Below are 17839 nucleotides of genomic sequence, written 5' to 3'. Positions count from 1 at the left end.
GGTAAAGTGTGATGGAAATTAGAGCCGAAAGCAGCGCAGAAGAGAAAAACCTCAAATGTCAGGCTCGGAGGAAGGATTATGTCAAAGCAGTCTAATGGGACAACCCATAACCGGAAGGGTCATAGTACCCTGTCATTGCCTGACAGATGTTTCTACCGATTACTGCAAGACGCCTCTGTGCTCCCTGCATACTACCCCTACATTTCCCCTCAATATTTTACTGCTATCCACTCCAAAACCGTTACCCTCCAAACAAGAATCATTCATTACAGGGACCTAAATGCACACACAGGAAAGGAACTGGAATTACCTCCAACCAGGGACACAATGCTTTATTTCAGCACCTAGAAAACAGCAGTGGAACAGCTAAAATAGCATAATGAACACACAGAGAAAGAAGCTGCTAATCTGTCTAAATCCCTTTAACAATGGAGTGGAAGAGTGGCCTAGTGGTTAGAGCACTGGTCTTGCAATCCAGAGGTGGACAGTTCAAATCCCACTGCTGCTCCTTGTGATCTTGGGCAAGTCACTTAACCCTCCATTACCTCAGGTACAAACTTAGATTGTGAGCCCTCCTGGGGCAGAGAAATATCCAGAGTACCTGAATGTAACTCACCTAGAGCTACTACTGAAAAAGGTGTGAGCAAAATCTAAATCAATAAATAAGTTTTAGATTCTGTTGCTACTATTTGAGATTCTACATGGAATGTTGCTATTCCACTAGCAACATTCCATGTAGAAGCCTGCCCTTGCAGATCAGCAATGCGGCTGCGCAGGCTTCTGTTTCTGTGAGTCTGACAGGCTCACAGAAACAGAAGCCTGCGCGGCCGCGTTGCTGATCTACAAGGGCAGGCTTCTACATGGAATGTTGCTAGTGGAGGAGTAGCCTAGTGGTTAATGCAGTGGAACATAGAATGTTGCTACTATTTGAGATTCTGGAATGTTGGTACTAGTGGAGATTCTGTTGCTATTTGAGATTCTACATGGAGTGTTGCTACTAGTGGAGGAGTGGCCTAGTGGTTAGAGCACCGGTCTTGCAATCCAGAGGTGGCTGGTTCAAATCCCACTGCTGCTCCTTGTGATCTTGGGCAAGTCATTGCCTCAGGTACAAACTTAGATTGTGAGCCCTCCTGGGACAGAGACATATCCAGTGTACCTGAATGTAACTCACCTTGAGCTACTACGGTACTGAAAAAGGTGTGAGCAAAATCCAAATAAATGCAAGGGGAGATTCCCTAGTTCAGTGTTCTTCATTGCAAGCCCTGGGGGCCTGTGGCAGCCACCATCCATCCTAAGTGTGACCCCTTGACTTCCCTTTCCCCAGAGTCTACACATCCATATCAGCTGCTCTGTTTTCTACCTGCGCTGTTCATCTCTCTGTAAGGCTGAGCCATCTGTTGCCCAAATACCTTCATTGTCCTCATAAGATTGAGAGGGCAGTGCGGGAGATTGAACAGCTCAAAAGTTGCTGAGAGTCATGTGGTGTCATAAGAAAACAGAAGAGCTGTTTCAGGGGTGGGTCTGCCGATGAATCTATGGAGAAAATATAGAAGGATGGGGAAAAAAAATGCTGGGGGAAACCCAGCCTGAAGGAGTTGGGAAGCGGAGACAAGATGGTGAAGGCTGACTGGTGGGGATGGAGAAGACCTAAAAACAGGGACAGAATGGGTGGGGAGGGTTGGACTTCCACCCCACCCAGTGTCCTGTCTGCTTTGTCCAGCAATGATCTTGGCTCTCACACTGCAAACATGCCCCCCCCCCCCCCCCCAGTGAAGATCACATCACTTGCACCTCCACATGGGGGTGATGACTCAAAAGCAGCTGTTTAGGGATAGGGGATGGGATTTTATATATAGTCTTTCTGTGGTTACAATCAAAATCAGTTTACATATTATATACAGGTACTTATTTTGTACCTACTACTACTATTACTACTATTTAGCATTTCTATAGTGCTACAAGGCGTACACAGCGCTGCACAAACATTACCTGGGGCAATGGAGGGTTAAATGCTGTTACCAAAACCTGAACATGCTGGGTATCAGGTGTAACTCCCACTGGTGATCTATTAGGACACTGACATTTAGTCTCCTTCTGAAATGAGGAATACGGCACCCAGGGCCAGATGCACTAAGGTCCTCGGAAGAGCCCTTCCCTTCCCGATTCCATAGCGAATCGGTAGGGAACGGCCATGCATCAATGAGACGGAATGCAAATGAGCTGCTCGTTGTAGCTCACTTGCATTCTCTATTCCCTCGGAAGCCAGTCGGCCAGTCGAGCATGCGCAGAACAGCCAAGCGTTATGCTAAGCCAGTCATAATAGCCCCGACAAAACAGCCTTGTAACAAAATAACCCTTAACAAAATAGCCCCCTTAAAACAGCCCTCTAAGAAACAATAACACATCACAAAAAATATAATAAACTACCACTGAAATCTTCACTGATAAAGTCTCCTACCAGCATTCAATTGCATAAAGCATATATAAATAAACAAAATTCTATAGCTACAAACTGGCATTCATGATCTGTTCTGCTATTTAAAGAAACCATTCTTCCATCACCATGCTAATTAAAAAAAACCCTCAATATTGTCATCATTTTCATAGTCTTAACAACCTTATCCTGTTTGGCAAGGTAAGATTATTAGGAAAAAAAATGCAGTGCCATATTCTGAGCAGCTTGATCGGGCCCTTTTGTGGGGGGGGGGGGGGGTTAACTTGTCAAGGGTTATATTGTGGGCAGGCCATTTTGACAGTGGCTGTTATGTCAGGGACTATTATGTCGGGAGCTTTTTCTGTTTGGAGCTTTTTTGTCGGGGATATTTTGACCAGGTACCGAGGAATATATATGCCACACCCTTGTCCCACACAAAACACGTCCAGTTCATGCCCCCTTTCATTTGCATGCACTTGGGTTCGAGACGTTTATATCCAGAGCCAATTTCTTCATGTCTGACTTGTAATCGGAGGCCATACACTAACAAGATAGTCAGTAAGAGATTTCTTTATTCATAACAGGGGACAAGAATAATTGCTAGAAATGGCAGGATAGATCACAAAACAGAGGGTGACAGCCTGGTCCACTGAATCTGATATTCTCACAGCACAGATTTTTATAGGTGACAATTGTCATATCATGGTAATAAAGACATTGATGACAAAAACAAGATAAACATGGTCTCGGGATGCTCATTTTAAAAGAGAAAGACATCTCAAAAGCAACAGGCGGATGTTGTTCCCTGGAAAACACTCAAGTCATGATTTTCGAAAGTCAGATTTGAGATGGATTTTTCCGCAGATTGTCTAAATCACACAGAAGTAGGTATCTTGGCTTTTCTGCTTCCTGGAGCCTATGCACTTGCAACACTGATTTTAAAGGGTAGGACAAGGGACTACAACTACCACACTGCTTTGGGATGTGAGTTCAAAACCAACACTGGAACTGGGTAATTTGGCAGCTGATGCTCATTTCCCACAGCTAAAAACGCAAATCCAAGACTCCCCACAGAAGAATGAGCAAGAAAAATTCTGATCCTGGCTGAAAAAGGAGAAACAGCAGCCAGAAACATCAACTTCTGCCACGTACGTACAACTTGTTGCACCAATAAAGTTTGCTTAACTTGACTCAAATAACTTTATTGGCAGGAATCATTTTTACACGAAGAAATATAGGCAGTTAAATTGCATCATATGTTTCAAACCCCTCCCCCGCCATGACCTTTGCTTTCTGATTGGTCCGAAAGGTCTTGCCCTCTCTTTTCCATTGGTTGCGACCCTCAGCAGCTCTTCCGTCTTAAGAGGGAAAGGGATAGTGAGCGTCCTCACTGACTTTGACGCCTGACTTTCCTTTTTCTTGAACCTTCATCTCCTTCCCTCATTCTTGGGGATTTTAACATTCATGCTATAATGATCCATCTGACTCATGCTTTAACATCTTCTTTCAATCTTCAACTGTGCTCCACTGCCCTCACTCACCAGAATGGCCACTGTCTTGATCTTATCTTCTTCTCAAACTGCTCACTCTCCAGTTTCTGTGCCTCAGCTCTTCCCCTCTCTGAACATCATCTGATAACTTTCACACTTAAAACACTCTCCTCCCCAGTCCCATCTATTCTCAACCAAAACATTTAGGAATCATCAGGCTATTGACCCTTACCTGTCCTCCAGTGTTTCAAATCTCTTCTCTACCAGTATCCAGCTTATTTTCGAAACAGATCGCCGCCCATCTTCCGACACAAATCAGGAGATGGGCGTCGATCTGCTGAATCCGGCCAAATCGGCATAATCGAAAGCTGATTTTGGGCGGCTTCAACTGCGTTGCGTCGCGGGGCTGTTGAAAGTTCAAAGGGGGCGTGTCAGCATGGTAGCGAAGGTGGGACGGGGGCGGGATGGGGGCGTGCGTTGAAATGACCAGCTTTGCCTGATAATGGAAAAAAGAAAGCCGGCCATCACGAGAATTTGGTCCGCTTTATTTGGACCCATTTTTTCAGGTCCAAGTCCCTAAAAAGGGCCCCAACTGACCAGATGACCACCGGAGGGAATCGGGGATGACCTCCCCTGACTCCCCCAGTGGTCACTAACCCCCTCCCACCCTCAAAACAACAACTTTAAAAACTTTTTTTGGCAGCCTGTATGCCAGCCTCAAATGTCATACCCAGCTCCCTGACAGCAATATGCAGGTCCATGGAGCAGTTTGTAGTGCGTTCAGTGCACTTCAGGCAGGAGGACCCAGGCCCATCCCCCCCCCCCACCTGTTCCACTTGTGGTAGTAAATGGGAGCCCTCCAAAAACCCCACTGTACCCACATGTAGGTACCCCCTTCAGCCCTTAGGGCTATGGTAATGCTGTAGAGGTGTGACCAGTGGGTTTGGGGGGGGTTTGGGGGGGTTCAGCACCCAAGGGAAGGGTGCTATGCACCTGGATGCTAATTGTTTTAATTTTTAAATTTTTTAAAAGTGCCCCCTAGGGTGCCTGGTTGGTGTCCTGGCATGTCAGGGGAGCCAGTGCACTAGAAATGCTGGCTCCTCACACGCCCAAATGCCTTACATTTCGCCGGGTTTGAGATGACCGACTCCGGTTTCCATTATGGCTGAAAATCAGAGTTGGCCATCTCATCTAACCCCAGCGAGCGATTTGGCCGGCGCCAAGCATATTTCGAAAATATGCTTGGTTCCGCCCCTTCGCGGAGCTGGCCCCGAAGATGGCCGCCCATCGATTTGGCCGGCGCCGTTCGATTATGCCCCTCTATGTTGTCCAAGTCTGTCAATGAGGCTGTCTCTTCCTATAATACTATTCTCTCCTCTGCTCTGGATACTCTCGCTCCTCCCATTCCCCGTTCTGTAAGGCGTACCAAACCCCAGCCTTGGCTGACCTCTAGAATCCGCAACCTACGTTCCTGTGTCCGCTCTCCCAAATGCCTTTGTCTGAAATCCTGTGCCCATGCTGACTTCCTACATTTCAAATTCTTACTTACCTCCTTCCAGTCTGCTCTTTCACTTGCCAAACAGGACAACTGCATCCAGTTGACAAACTCTCTTGGCTCAAACCCTCGACATCTGTTTGCCACACTGAACTCTCTCCTCAAAGTGCCTTCACCTCCAACTCACCCTTCACTTTCTCCCCCGACTCTGGCTGAGTACTTTCATGATAAGGTTTTGACGATTAAAGTTGAATTCTCAACCAAGTCACCTCTACCTCTCCTTCCCTTAGTCCATTCTCTCAACCCTCCACCCCCTGCCTCCTTTTCTTCCTTTTCTGAAATCACTGAAGAGGAAACTACACATCTTATTTCCTCCTCGAAACTAACTACCTGCTCCTCTGATCCTGTTCCCACCCATCTACTTAACACTATCTCTCCTACTGTCATCCCTTTTATCTGTCATATCCTCAATCTTTCACTCTCCACTGTGACTGTTCCTGATGCCTTAAAACATGCCATAGTCACACCACTCCTTAAAAACCTTCATTGGACCCTACCTGTCCTTCCAACTATCGCCCCATCTCCCTCCTCCCTTTTCTGTCCAAAATACTTGAACATGCTGTTCACCACCGTTGTCTTGACTTTCTTTCATCTCAAGCTATTCTTGATCCACTTCAACCTGGCTTTTGCCCTCTTCATTCAACTGAAACAGTGTTTGCTAAAGGTTCCAGTTACCTGTTCCTGACCAGATCCAATAGTCTCTCTTTTATCCTCATCCTTCTCGATCTATCTGCTGCTTTTGACACTGTTGATCGCCGCCTACTCCTTGATACACTGTCCTCACTTGGATTTCAGGGCTCTGTTCTTTCCTGGTTTTCTTCTTATCTCTCCCATTGCACTTTTAGTGTATACTCTGGTCATGGGAGCCAACTATTCAAAATTATTGGGGGTGCTAAGCCCAGTGGAAATAACCCCTCCCTGGGCATCTACAAGGAATGTGCTCAAGCACCCACAGAGCTGGCTCCTATGACTCTGGTGGATCCTCCTCTACTTCTATCCCACTGTCAGTTGGTGTACCTCAGGGATCTGTCCTGGGACCTCTTCTTTTCTCCATCTATACTTCTTCCCTTGGTACTCTGATCTCATCCCATGGTTTTCAGTATCATCTTTACGCTGATGATGCCCAGATCTACCTCTCCACACTAGAAATCTCAGCAGGAATCCATGCCAAAGTATCAGCCTGCCTGTCTGACATTGCTGCCTGGATGTCTCAGTGCCATCTGAAACTAAACATGACCAAGACTGAGCTTCTCATCTTTCCCCCTAAACCAACGTCTCCTCTTCCCCCATTCTCTATTTCTGTGGATAGCACACTCATCCTCCCTGTCTCATCAGCTTGTAACTTTGGGGTCATCTTCGACTCATCTCTCCCCTTCTCTGCACATATTCAGCAGAGTGCTAAAACCTGTCATTTCTTTCTCTATATCACCAAAATTCACCCTTTCCTTTCTGAGCACATTACCAGAACCCTCATCCACACTCTTATCTCCTCTTGCTTAGACTATTGCAACTTGCTTCTTACAGGTCTCCCACTTAGCCATCTCTCTCCTCTTCAGTCTGTTCAAAATTCTGCTGCATGACTTATATTCCGCCAGTGTCGCTATACTCATATTAGCCCTCTCCTCAAGTCACTTCACTGGCTCCCTATCCGTTTCCACATACAGTTCAAACTCCTCTTATTGACTTACAAGTGCATTCACTCTGCAGCTCCTCAATATCTCTCCACTCATCTCTCCCTACACTCCTCCCTGGGAACTCCATTCACTGGGTAAATCTCTCTTATCTGCACCCTTCTCCTCCACCGCTAACTCCAGACTCTGTTTCTTTTATCTTGCTGCACCATATGCCTGGAATAGACTTCCTGAGCGTCAAGCTCCCATCTCTGGCCATCTTCAAATCTAAGCTAAAAGCCCACCTTTTTGATGCTGCTTTTAACTCCTAACCCTTATTCACTTGTTCAGAACCCTTATTTTATCATCCTACTTTAATATTCCCTTATCTCTTGTTTGTTTGTCCTAAATAGAGTGTAAGCTCGGTCGAGCAGGGACTGTCTCCATGTTCACGTGTACAGCGCTGCGTACGCCTAGTAGCGCTATAGAAATGATAAGTAGCAGCAGCAGCTTAGCAACGAGAGAGCGAGAAAGAAGATGTGCGACTTGGGATTTTAAAAAGAACGGGAAGTGACGTTTTGGAGGGGGCGTGGCGCGCGGACAGTTTGAATAGCGAAGACTCTGAGCGCACAGTGCCGGGCAGAGAAAGAAGAGCGCTTGGGTGCATGTGCACGCGCCCACGGTGCAACGAGGGACTACGAGCGCTGACGTCCACCTGGTGACGACAGGGGGGGGGGGCAGTGCTGCGTGACGTCGTCGCCGCCTCCCGGGGACGAGCTATGAGACGGGAGTCGGTTCCCAGCGCTGACCGGAGGAAGAGCCGCACCCCCCGGAAAGTGACCACGCCATCCTCGCGAAGGCCACCGCCTCGGCCCCGCCCCAGTAAGGAGGGGGGAGGGAGGGTGTGGGAAAGGGGAGTGTGTGTGGGTGTGGGTGTGGGTGGGGTGACGGTGTTGTGCCACATCTTAGCCCCATGCAGGAGAAACATTCACACTTACAGCACGAACACGGCACTGACAGCTGAGCCAGCCTTCATCACGGCCCTATGCAGAAGAAACACTCACACTTAAAGACAGCATGAATACAGCACTGACAGCTGAAGAGCCAGCCTTCATCACAGCCCCATGCAGGAGAAACACTCACACTTAAAGACAGCACTGACAGCTGGAGAGCCGATCTTTCTCAGCCTCATACAGAAGTCACACTAGTACATTTAAAGCGTGAATACAACACTGACAGCTGAAGAGCAGATCTTCACCACAACCCCATGCAGGAGTCACACTAATACATTTAAAGCATGCATGCAGCACGGACAGACAGCCAAAGAACACACAACCATGCTGCTTTCACACCTGTACATGTAAAGCATGAATACAACACAGAGAGCTGAAGAGTGGCTCTGCATTAAAGTCCCATGCAGAGTCCCGCTGATATACATAAGGCACAAATACAGCACTGCTGGCTGACGAATGGCTCTTCATCAGAGTTCCATGCAAGTGTCACACTAATACATCTAAAGCATGAATACAGCACTGACAGCTGAAGAGCGGGTCTTTATCAGAGCCTTGTGTAGGCATCACAGCAGTACTTGTAAAGTGATATTCCTGTATGCAGAGCAAAGCAATGTGACTTGGGAGGGCATGTTAAGTAGACGGCCAGTTTTCTGCTGTGTGAGAGGCAGTCGTACTGTATGTAAAGAGAATTCTTCGCCTTTATTCTCAGGTCCCCAGAGGCCTAGAGCACAGAGGAGGCGGAGATATCGTCCTGGTACTCGAGCACTGATGGAAATCCGGCAGTATCAGAAATCCACTGAGCTTCTTGTGCGGAAATTGCCTTTCTCCAGGCTGGTAAGACACACTTTCTGTTTTCCTTTAGTTGGAACTGACTAGTGTTGTCCTGGAGTGTGCTGTCTACAGTATATTTCAGGAAGTAAGTGAAAGCTTGACTCTTCAACCAGGCCTTTAATGGAAGAAGTAAACATAGTAGATGACGGCAGAAAAAGACCTTCACGGTCCATCCAGTCTGCCCAAGAAGATAAATTCATATGTGCTACTTTTTAATTTGTACTGTCCTCTTCAGTGCACAGACCGTATAAGTCTGGCCAGCCCTATCCCCGCCTCCCAACCACCAACCCCGCATCCCACCACCAGCTCTGGCACAGACTGTATAAGTCTGCCCAGCCCTATCCCTGCCTCCCAACCACCAACCCCGCCTCCCACCACCAGCTCTGGCACAGACTGTATAAGTCTGTCCAGCACTATCCTCGCCTCCCAACTACCAGTCCCGCCTCCCACCACCAGCTCTGGCACAGACCGTATAAGTCTGCCCAGCACTATCCTCGCCTCCCAACTACCAGTCTCGCCTCCCACCACCAGCTCTGGCACAGACTGTATAAGTCTGCCCAGCACTATCCCAACCACCAGCCCCGGCACAGACCGTATAAGTCTGCCCAGCACTAGCCCCGCCTCCCAACCACCAACCCTGCCTCCCTCGACCGGCTCTGGCACAGACCGTATAAGTCTGCCCAGCACTATCCCCACCCGCCCAACCACCAGCCCCGGCACAGACCGTATAAGTCTGCCCAGCACTAGCCCCGCCTCCCAACCACCAGCTCTGCCACCCATTCTAGGCTAAGTAGATGACACTGGCTGCACATATTATAGCAGGACATGTTTATCCCACTCTTACCCTAGCCAAGATAATGTTTCTGACATTTCTGACCTCATTTGCAACTTTCTTTAAATCAATCCCCTTACTTTCTTACTCATGCTACCCTATCTTATCTATTTATATGTTTCATCTTTGCTTATACTCTAGGCTGTCTGTGAAAGTGTTTTATTCTGTATTGTGTTGGCATTGTAACGTAGCAGACTATGCCTTACTTTTAGGGCTGTTCATTTAACGCAATTAACACGTTAAAATTATGAACTCGCGTTAATAATTTTAATGCATTAATCGCATCGTGCTACTCTCTGCTACCGCTACCCCCACCCTCCTGCCACTTGTTGTCTCCTACCTGCTGTTGTACACCGGCAGGCTTTTCTACTACTACTACTTATCATTTCTATAGCGCTACAAGGCATACGCAGCGCTGTACACCATACACAAAAGACAGTCCCTGCTCAAAGAGCTTACAATCTAGATAAGACAGGCAGACCGACAGAACAATTAAGGGTAAGGAAATAAAGAGGTGAGGAAAAAGGACAACCCCACTCTGGCTTCTCATCTCCCCGCTGCCGCCCTCCAAATTTGCCTTGTACATATGGCGGCATTAAGCAAATGCTGCTCCACTCCTCTGTAGCTGGAGCCCTCCCTCTATAGCATCAGACTCCTCTGATGAAACTTCCTGTTTCCTGCTGCAGGAGTCAGACACTAGAGAGGGAAGGTTCCAGTTACAGACAGGGGCGAAGCTAGACTTTGGCGGGAGGGGGGTCCAGAGCCCGAGGTGTGGGGGCACATTTTAGCCCCCCCCCGGCACCGCAGACCCCCCCCCCCTGCCATTGCTGGCCACCACCACCAACAACATCAACTTTGACCCCCCCCTGCCAACGACCTTCTCGACCCCCCTCCCGCCACCAACCCTCCCCCGCTGCTGCCTACCTTTGCTGGTGGGGGACCCCAACCCCCGCCAGCCGAGGTCCTTTTCTTCCTTCGTTCTGTTTCTGAGTCTGACGTCCTGCACGTATGACGTGCAGGACGTCAGACTCAGAAACTGAACGAAGTCTTGCGCTGGAAGAAGAGGACCTTGGCTGGCGGGGGTTGGGGTCCCCCACCAGCAAAGGTAGGCGGGGGTTGGGGTCCCCCACCAGCAAAGGTAGGCGACGGTGGATTGGCGGGGGGTCGAGAGGGTCGTCAGCAGGGGGTCCAGGGCCAAATCTACGGGGGCCCAGGCCCCCGTGGCCCTACGTAGCTACACCACTGGTTACAGAGGAATGGAGTGGCATGTGCTTAATGCGTCCGTGTGTGCAAGGCAAGTTTGGAGGGCCGCATGGAGTGGGGATTGAAATGCCAGGGTGGTAATGAGAAATGGCTGCCAGTGTATGGCGGGGGGAGGGAGGAGATGCTAGAGAGCAGGGTGGCAGGAGAGAAAAGTCTGTCGTACAGAGTGGGGGGGGGGGGGGGGGGAGTAGGTGAGAACATGGGGAGGCTGGACAGAAAGAGTTGTAGGAATGCCCAGAGAGCAGGGGAAATGAAGATTGTTCCAATGGAGAGGAGAGCAAGGGAAGGAATGAGAATGATGCTGCTGCCTATAGAAGAGAGATGGTGCCCATAGAGAGGAAGGCAAAGAGAAAAGAGAAGAGATGGTGCCCACGGGGGAGGGGGAGAGACTGGGGTAGATGGTTCTCACGGAGGGGAGGGGAAGAGAGACCGAATGAGAGAGGAGATGGTGCCCGTGGATGAAGGGGAAGGGAATGGATAGAAAGAGCACAGATATAAGGAGGAAGAAAAATGGCAGAAAGTTGAATGCGAAAGACATTATGGGGAAGAAGAGAGGAGGAGAGAAAAGAAATAGTGAGGATAGAGGAGGTCCTGAAAATAGAGTTCAGAGCACAGACAGATGTACAGAGACAGGGAATAAGATGATTAGAAAAATAAAATCACCGGAGAACAAAGGGTAACTGAAGTACAGTATGTCAGTTTTGAGAATTTACATGTGCAGTTTATATTTTGCACTATACAGGTGAAAATGCAAGGGTGACACTTTCTGAGATTAATTGGGTGACTAAAAATTTTAATCGCGATTCGTCCTGTGATTACAACTTTTGCATTGTGCAGACCTACTTACTTTGTATTGTTATCTGAATATTTTTACTGTTGTAATTGTCTATTGCTTATGTTTGACTTATTCTTACTGTACACCGCCTTGAGTGAATTCCTTCAAAAAGTTGGTAAATAAATCCTAATAAATAAATAAATAATGTTTACTATCTCTCACCCTCAGCTTCTCCTCTCTCTCTCTCTCTCTCTCTCTCAGGTGCGGGAAATTTGCTTCTCTTTTTCCCGGGGCTATGATTATCGTTGGCAATCGATGGCCATTTTGGCCCTGCAGGAGGTAAGTAAGGGGGTTGCTGCGGAGAATCGTACCAGGGGGTGGGAGGAGGCTGTGGAGCTGCGTACGGTTCTGGAGACCGCACCTACGGAAAGATCTAAACAGGATGGAGTCGATCCAGAGGGCGGCTACGAAATTAGTAAGCGGTGTTGAACGCAAAAATTATAGGGACAGGCTTATGAACCTCGACATGTATATTCTGGAAGAGAGGAGACATGATAGAGCCGTTTAAATATCTCAAGGACATTTATGTACAGGAAGAGAGCCTTTTTCAACTGAATGAGAGCTCTGGAATGATGGGGCATATGACAAAGTTAAGAGGGAATAGGCTTAGGAGTAACCTAAGGAAGTATTATTTCACAGAAAGGGTGGTGGAGGCGTGGAATGGCCTCCCGCTGGAGGTGGTGGAGTCTGGGATTGTTCCAGAATTTAAAAAGGCATGGGATAAGCATGTGGGATCACTTAGGAACAGGTAGAAATGGGGGTTACCGAGGATGGGCAGACTGGATGGGTCATATGGCCTTTATCTGCCGTCATCGTTCTATGTTTCTGTATTTCTAGGTGAGGTTACTAATGGGTCCTTTTACTAAACCGTACTAAAAAATGCCCTACGGTAGCGTAAGCGCGTGAATTGGGTGTGCGCCAGGCCAGTTTTTACCGCATCTACAAATTTTTTTTTTTTTTTTTTTTTTAAATGGGACAGGAAAAGGGCCTGCAGTAAAAAATGAAACCAGCGCCTGCCCAAAACCGGCCTGGGCCCTTAACGCCACCCATTGATGTACCGGTAAAGGCTCACGCGCTATACTCACCGTGACATGCATAGCAGGAAATAAATAAATCATCCAGGCATTATGGGCATGCGCCAAATCATTTTGGCATGCGCTGCACACGTGTAGAGCCTACCGCGGCTTAGTTAAAGGGCCCCTCAGTGTGGAGTTTAGCGTTCAGCGCCATTATCCCTCTCTCTTGGACCATCGATGGCATCGAGAACTGTTAACGATTCATTTTCCCTTCACCAACACCACCAGTCGTGGGCTCCATCCCCTTCCTCCCCCAGCCCTGTAGAGATACTGGTGCAACAAGCACCCTGGCTTCTCTCCTTCACGTTTCATGTTTCAAATGTATTTAATGTACTGCAGATCAATACATCACCTAAAAATCTCCTTCTGACTCTTTCCCCAGGCCGCGGAAGCCTTCCTGGTCCGTCTCTTCGAAGACTCCTATCTGTGTACCATCCACGCCAAGCGAGTCACGTTGTTCGTGCAGGACATTCAGCTGGCCCGACGCATTCGTGGCATCAATGATGGCCTTGGCTGACATTTTATCTGCAGCAAGCATTCCCTGTTCTGATAGGTTTTGCTTATTTTACCCTCAGGGACACCTGTATTTAATACCACCGGCGCATAGGGATTGAGACTCTTCATTTACGCCTTAGGAGATCCCTGGCCACCTCACGCCAGCGCCTTAAGCTGCCGGTTTTTAAATGACTGTGTGAAAAGTTGTCCCTTGTGTGTGGCAGGCTTCTGAGACTCCCAGCTCAGACCCTGCTGCATTTTCCAGATTGAAAGGTAATCAATAGGAATAAAACAAAAGAAAATAAGATGATACCTTTTTTATTGGACATGACTTAATACATTTCTTGATTAGCTTTTGAAGTTTGCCCTTCTTCGTCAGATCGGAAATAAGCAAATGTTGGTAGATGACAGTATATATAAGTGAAACATCAAAGCATTTCAGTGACAGTCTAACAGGATGGGGGTGGATAGGTGAGAGATAGGAAGAGATGGGTGGATGAGGGACAGGGGGATATGCATGGAGACAGGAGGGTGACAAAGCAGTACAATTTTATAGTTTATAATGGGCTAGAAAACCCAGATCTTTGTTAAGTCCTGTCTGGTGGGTGTCAAAATATTTAATCATTCTGACTTCAAAGGTCTTACATTCCTGTATTTTTCCTGCAAACGCACTAGTCAGAAACTAAGAAATGAACTTACACATCAACTCTACAAGAAGAAGAAAATGATAAAAACCCAAAGGGATGAAATCATTGGGAACATGGAGGAACTATATCCACACCGTATGAGCCAACTTAAGGAGGACCTGCAGAATATCCAAGGAGAAAAACAATACATCTCTATCCGCAAAAAAGAAATAAAGCTGTCTTCTCTCCTGCAGAATCACAGAGAGAAAAACAGCTTATCGTGGAGCAGAAACAGCACTCAGACAACATTCCCAGACAATTTGGATACACATCTGAGGTATGTGAAAATCAGAGAACTCAAGGACGTCTGCAGAGACCCTGCAGACAAACCACTGATCACACTTTTGGAGATACAGATCAAATGGGGATAATAAACCTCTAGAACCATCAATTATCACAGAATGAAGTCTCTGTACTCTCCAAGGGACTTTCATTTTGCCCATCCAGCAAGCTGGACGAAATTCAATTATACTCAGACCTGGAAGAATTCTTTAGAAAACTGCGCCTGAAGGCACGTTTTCAGAACAAGAGAATTCCCAACAGACCGGAATACAGTTTTAAACAAAATAACACTTATTTCACCCCACAGGATGGACAAAACAACAAGCTGGGCAACTACATAGAAAGCTTCAGACATTGGGTAAAATCACAACTTTCCAGCAAACAAAAGAAAATTCAGTACAATCTTACTCCACCAGAAAGAGCGGCCATAAGAACTCTACAAACTAACCAACGCATTATCATCAAACCCGCAAACAAAGGAGGCTCAGAGGTGATTATGGACACAAAAAAATACATTGAAGAAGGGCACAGACAGCTCTCAGACAATAAATACTACAGGAAACTAACTGAGGACCCCACACAGGATTATACAAAGCAGCTGAAAGACCTGATCAGAACATTTCCTAAACAAGTACAGCCACATCTGAAGAAACTCATACCAAACCAGCCTTCTGTGGGCACATTCTACATGCTACCCAAAATCCACAAACCTGGAAACCCTGGCAGACCAATCATATCAGGTATTGGCACACTCACAGAGGAAATATCTGGACTCATAGAGGGAATTCTGAAACCTCTCGTGCACAAAACTAACAGCTTCATACAAGACACCACAGTCTTTCTGAATAAATTGAAAAATATCAAGCAATTACCACCAAATACCCTTCTGGTCACGATGGATGTAGAATCACTATACAGCAACATTCCCCAAGCGGATGGCATAGCTGCATGTGAGAAACTCCTAAAAACATTCACACTGGACCATCAATACTCACCAGAAACCATTACAAAACTAATCAAATTTATTTTAACTCACAACTATTTCCGCTTTAACAATGATATCTATCTACAAATAATGGGCACCAGGACAGCACCCCAATATGCCAACCTCTTTATGGCTGAGCTGGAAGAGACATTTTTGAATACATACCAGACCAAACCCCTAAAATACTACCGGTACATCGATGACATTTTTATGATTTGGACTGAGGGGAAGAAACTTTGAAACAATTTTACAATTCCTTCAATACATACCATCCTACAATCAGATTCAAAATTGACTACTCCCCAGAAAAAGTCAATTTTTTGGAATCCACAGTCTCAATCAGCGATGGATATATATAAACATCCATATACAAGAAACCCACAGACAGTTGCAGCTACCTCCACAACTCCAGCTTCCACCCTTCACATACAAAAAGATCCATTATTTACAGCCAAGCCACAAGATACCACCGTATCTGCTCGGACACAGAGGATAGAGACAGACACCTTGAAACCATGACTGCATCCTTCAAACAGAAAGGCTATAACCTCAAATAATCTCCAAGAATATTGCCTCCTCCCTCAAAACACCCAGGGAAAATCTGCTACAGTACAAAGGAAAAAAAGCCGCAGACAGAATCCCCCTTATAGTGACATACAACCCAGTGCTGGAAAAATTAAGAAAAATCATAAAAGATCTGCAGCTTCTACTCCAGGAGGATGAATTGCTGAAAGAGATATTCCCATCCCCACCAGTGCTAGCCTTCCGACAGCCACCAAACTTAAAACACAAGCTAATCAGAAGTAAGCTCCCAACACAGACTCAAAATAAGAAAAGAATGGCACACATCCTTGCAATATATCCAGCTGCAAACTATGCCAAAACATTTCACAGGACCCCACGGTCATTCACAAAGGAAAAATATTCAACATTAAGGAATCTTCCACGTGCTCATCTTCCAATGTGGTATATATCATTCAGTGTAAAAAATGCAACGAAGGCTGCTACATTGGAGAAACAAGTCAGATGCTAAAGAAGAGATTTAATTTACATAGACACCATATGAAAAATGCCAGTACCAATAAAGAAGTCACGCCTGTGGGGCAGCACTTTACAAAACCAGAACACTGTACCAGTGATTTCATGGTAAGAATTTTAAAGGGAACTTGAAAACAATACAGGAACGTAAGACCTTTGAAGTCAGAATGATTAAATACTTTGACACCCACCAGACAGGACTTAACAAAGATCTGGGTTTTCTAGCCCATTATAAACCATAAAATTATACTGCTTTGTCACCCTCCTGTCTCCATGCATATCTCCCTGTCCCTCATCCACCCAACTCTTCCTGTCTCTCACCTATCCACCCCCATCCTGTTAGACTGTCACTGAAATGCTTTGATGTTTCACTTATATATATTGTCATCTACCAACATTTGCTTATTTCCGATCTGACGAAGAAGGGCAACCTTCGAAAGCTAATCAAGAAATGTATTAAGTTATGTCCAATAAAAAAAGTATCATCTTATTTTCTTTTCCATGTTTTATTTTGTTTTATTTCTATTGATTATCTTTAAAAGTGGACTAACACGGCTACCACACCTCTGTACTCCAGGTTGAAAGGAAATGCTCTGTTATTAAATACCTGAGTACTGTACAGGGGCACTGGAATACAGAGCTCAGGATGCAAAGAGCATGGGGGAGTGGGGTTGTTTTGTTATTATATGATATATTTGTCACTGGAGATCATGTGATCCTGTGCCATTTAGTGCAGCACAAAAACACATCCTGAACTTTGTATTCTAGTGCTGTTATGCAGGAGCTGTATTCAGTAAAGCCATTTTTAACTAGTAAACTGTGAGCTGAGAGACTCGGAGATAGCAGCTGCTTCCCTATAGTGATCATGTGTGTATTTGTGTGACAGGTTTTACCACCAAAGGGGGGGGGAGTTCAAAGATTATGCATGGGTTTCTGCCAGGAAATGATTTAACGATTTTTGCACTGCTTATTTCTTATAGATAGATGTTTGCCTCCTTCCCTTGTGCCCTGCCCAGAGTGTCTGGGGACCCCCCTGCTCCTCCTCCTCCTCCTCCTCCCCCCACCTCTGTCACTTAGAACCATCTGCTTCATGGTGAGCTTTTAAGTAGAAGTGAGAGCCATTGCCTGTTTTTTTTTTTAAGGCTAAAACTAATCGCATCTCTCAGGCAGACATGCAGGGAGTGAAATCCATTTTGTGCCTGGCCAATTCAAGGCTTGAGGCTCTCACGTAGACTCTGCCCTGACCTGGGTACACTTCTGTCCTCCTCCCGTCTAACCTCTTTCCCCCAACTGACACCTGAGTGGTTCCTCACAGTCTGTTATTGTCATTTAAGCGTATGTTTATTGTTTATCATGTGCTTTGATACAGAATTTTAAATAAAGATGAAAGCTGTTTGCTTGAAATGTCCACTGT

At 46.4% G+C, this 17839-nt stretch overlaps 1 protein-coding gene across 1 annotated transcript; it reads left to right on the top strand.

Moving 5' to 3' along the window:
• The first annotated feature begins 7692 nt into the window (after nucleotides 1–7692).
• On the top strand, nucleotides 7693–13664 carry LOC115459437 (histone H3-like centromeric protein A). The gene is made up of 4 exons (XM_030189259.1): nucleotides 7693–7971; nucleotides 8812–8936; nucleotides 12065–12142; nucleotides 13322–13664. Exons 1-4 carry the CDS (start codon nucleotides 7869–7871, stop codon nucleotides 13454–13456), a joined length of 441 nt encoding a protein of 146 aa, XP_030045119.1. The 5' UTR covers nucleotides 7693–7868; the 3' UTR covers nucleotides 13457–13664.
• Nucleotides 13665–17839: the final 4175 nt, after the last annotated feature.

Source organism: Microcaecilia unicolor, unplaced genomic scaffold, assembly GCF_901765095.1.
Source record: "Microcaecilia unicolor unplaced genomic scaffold, aMicUni1.1, whole genome shotgun sequence".
In the NCBI taxonomy this organism is placed as follows: domain Eukaryota; kingdom Metazoa; phylum Chordata; class Amphibia; order Gymnophiona; family Siphonopidae; genus Microcaecilia; species Microcaecilia unicolor.
This window is presented reverse-complemented; position numbering and strand designations above follow the sequence as displayed.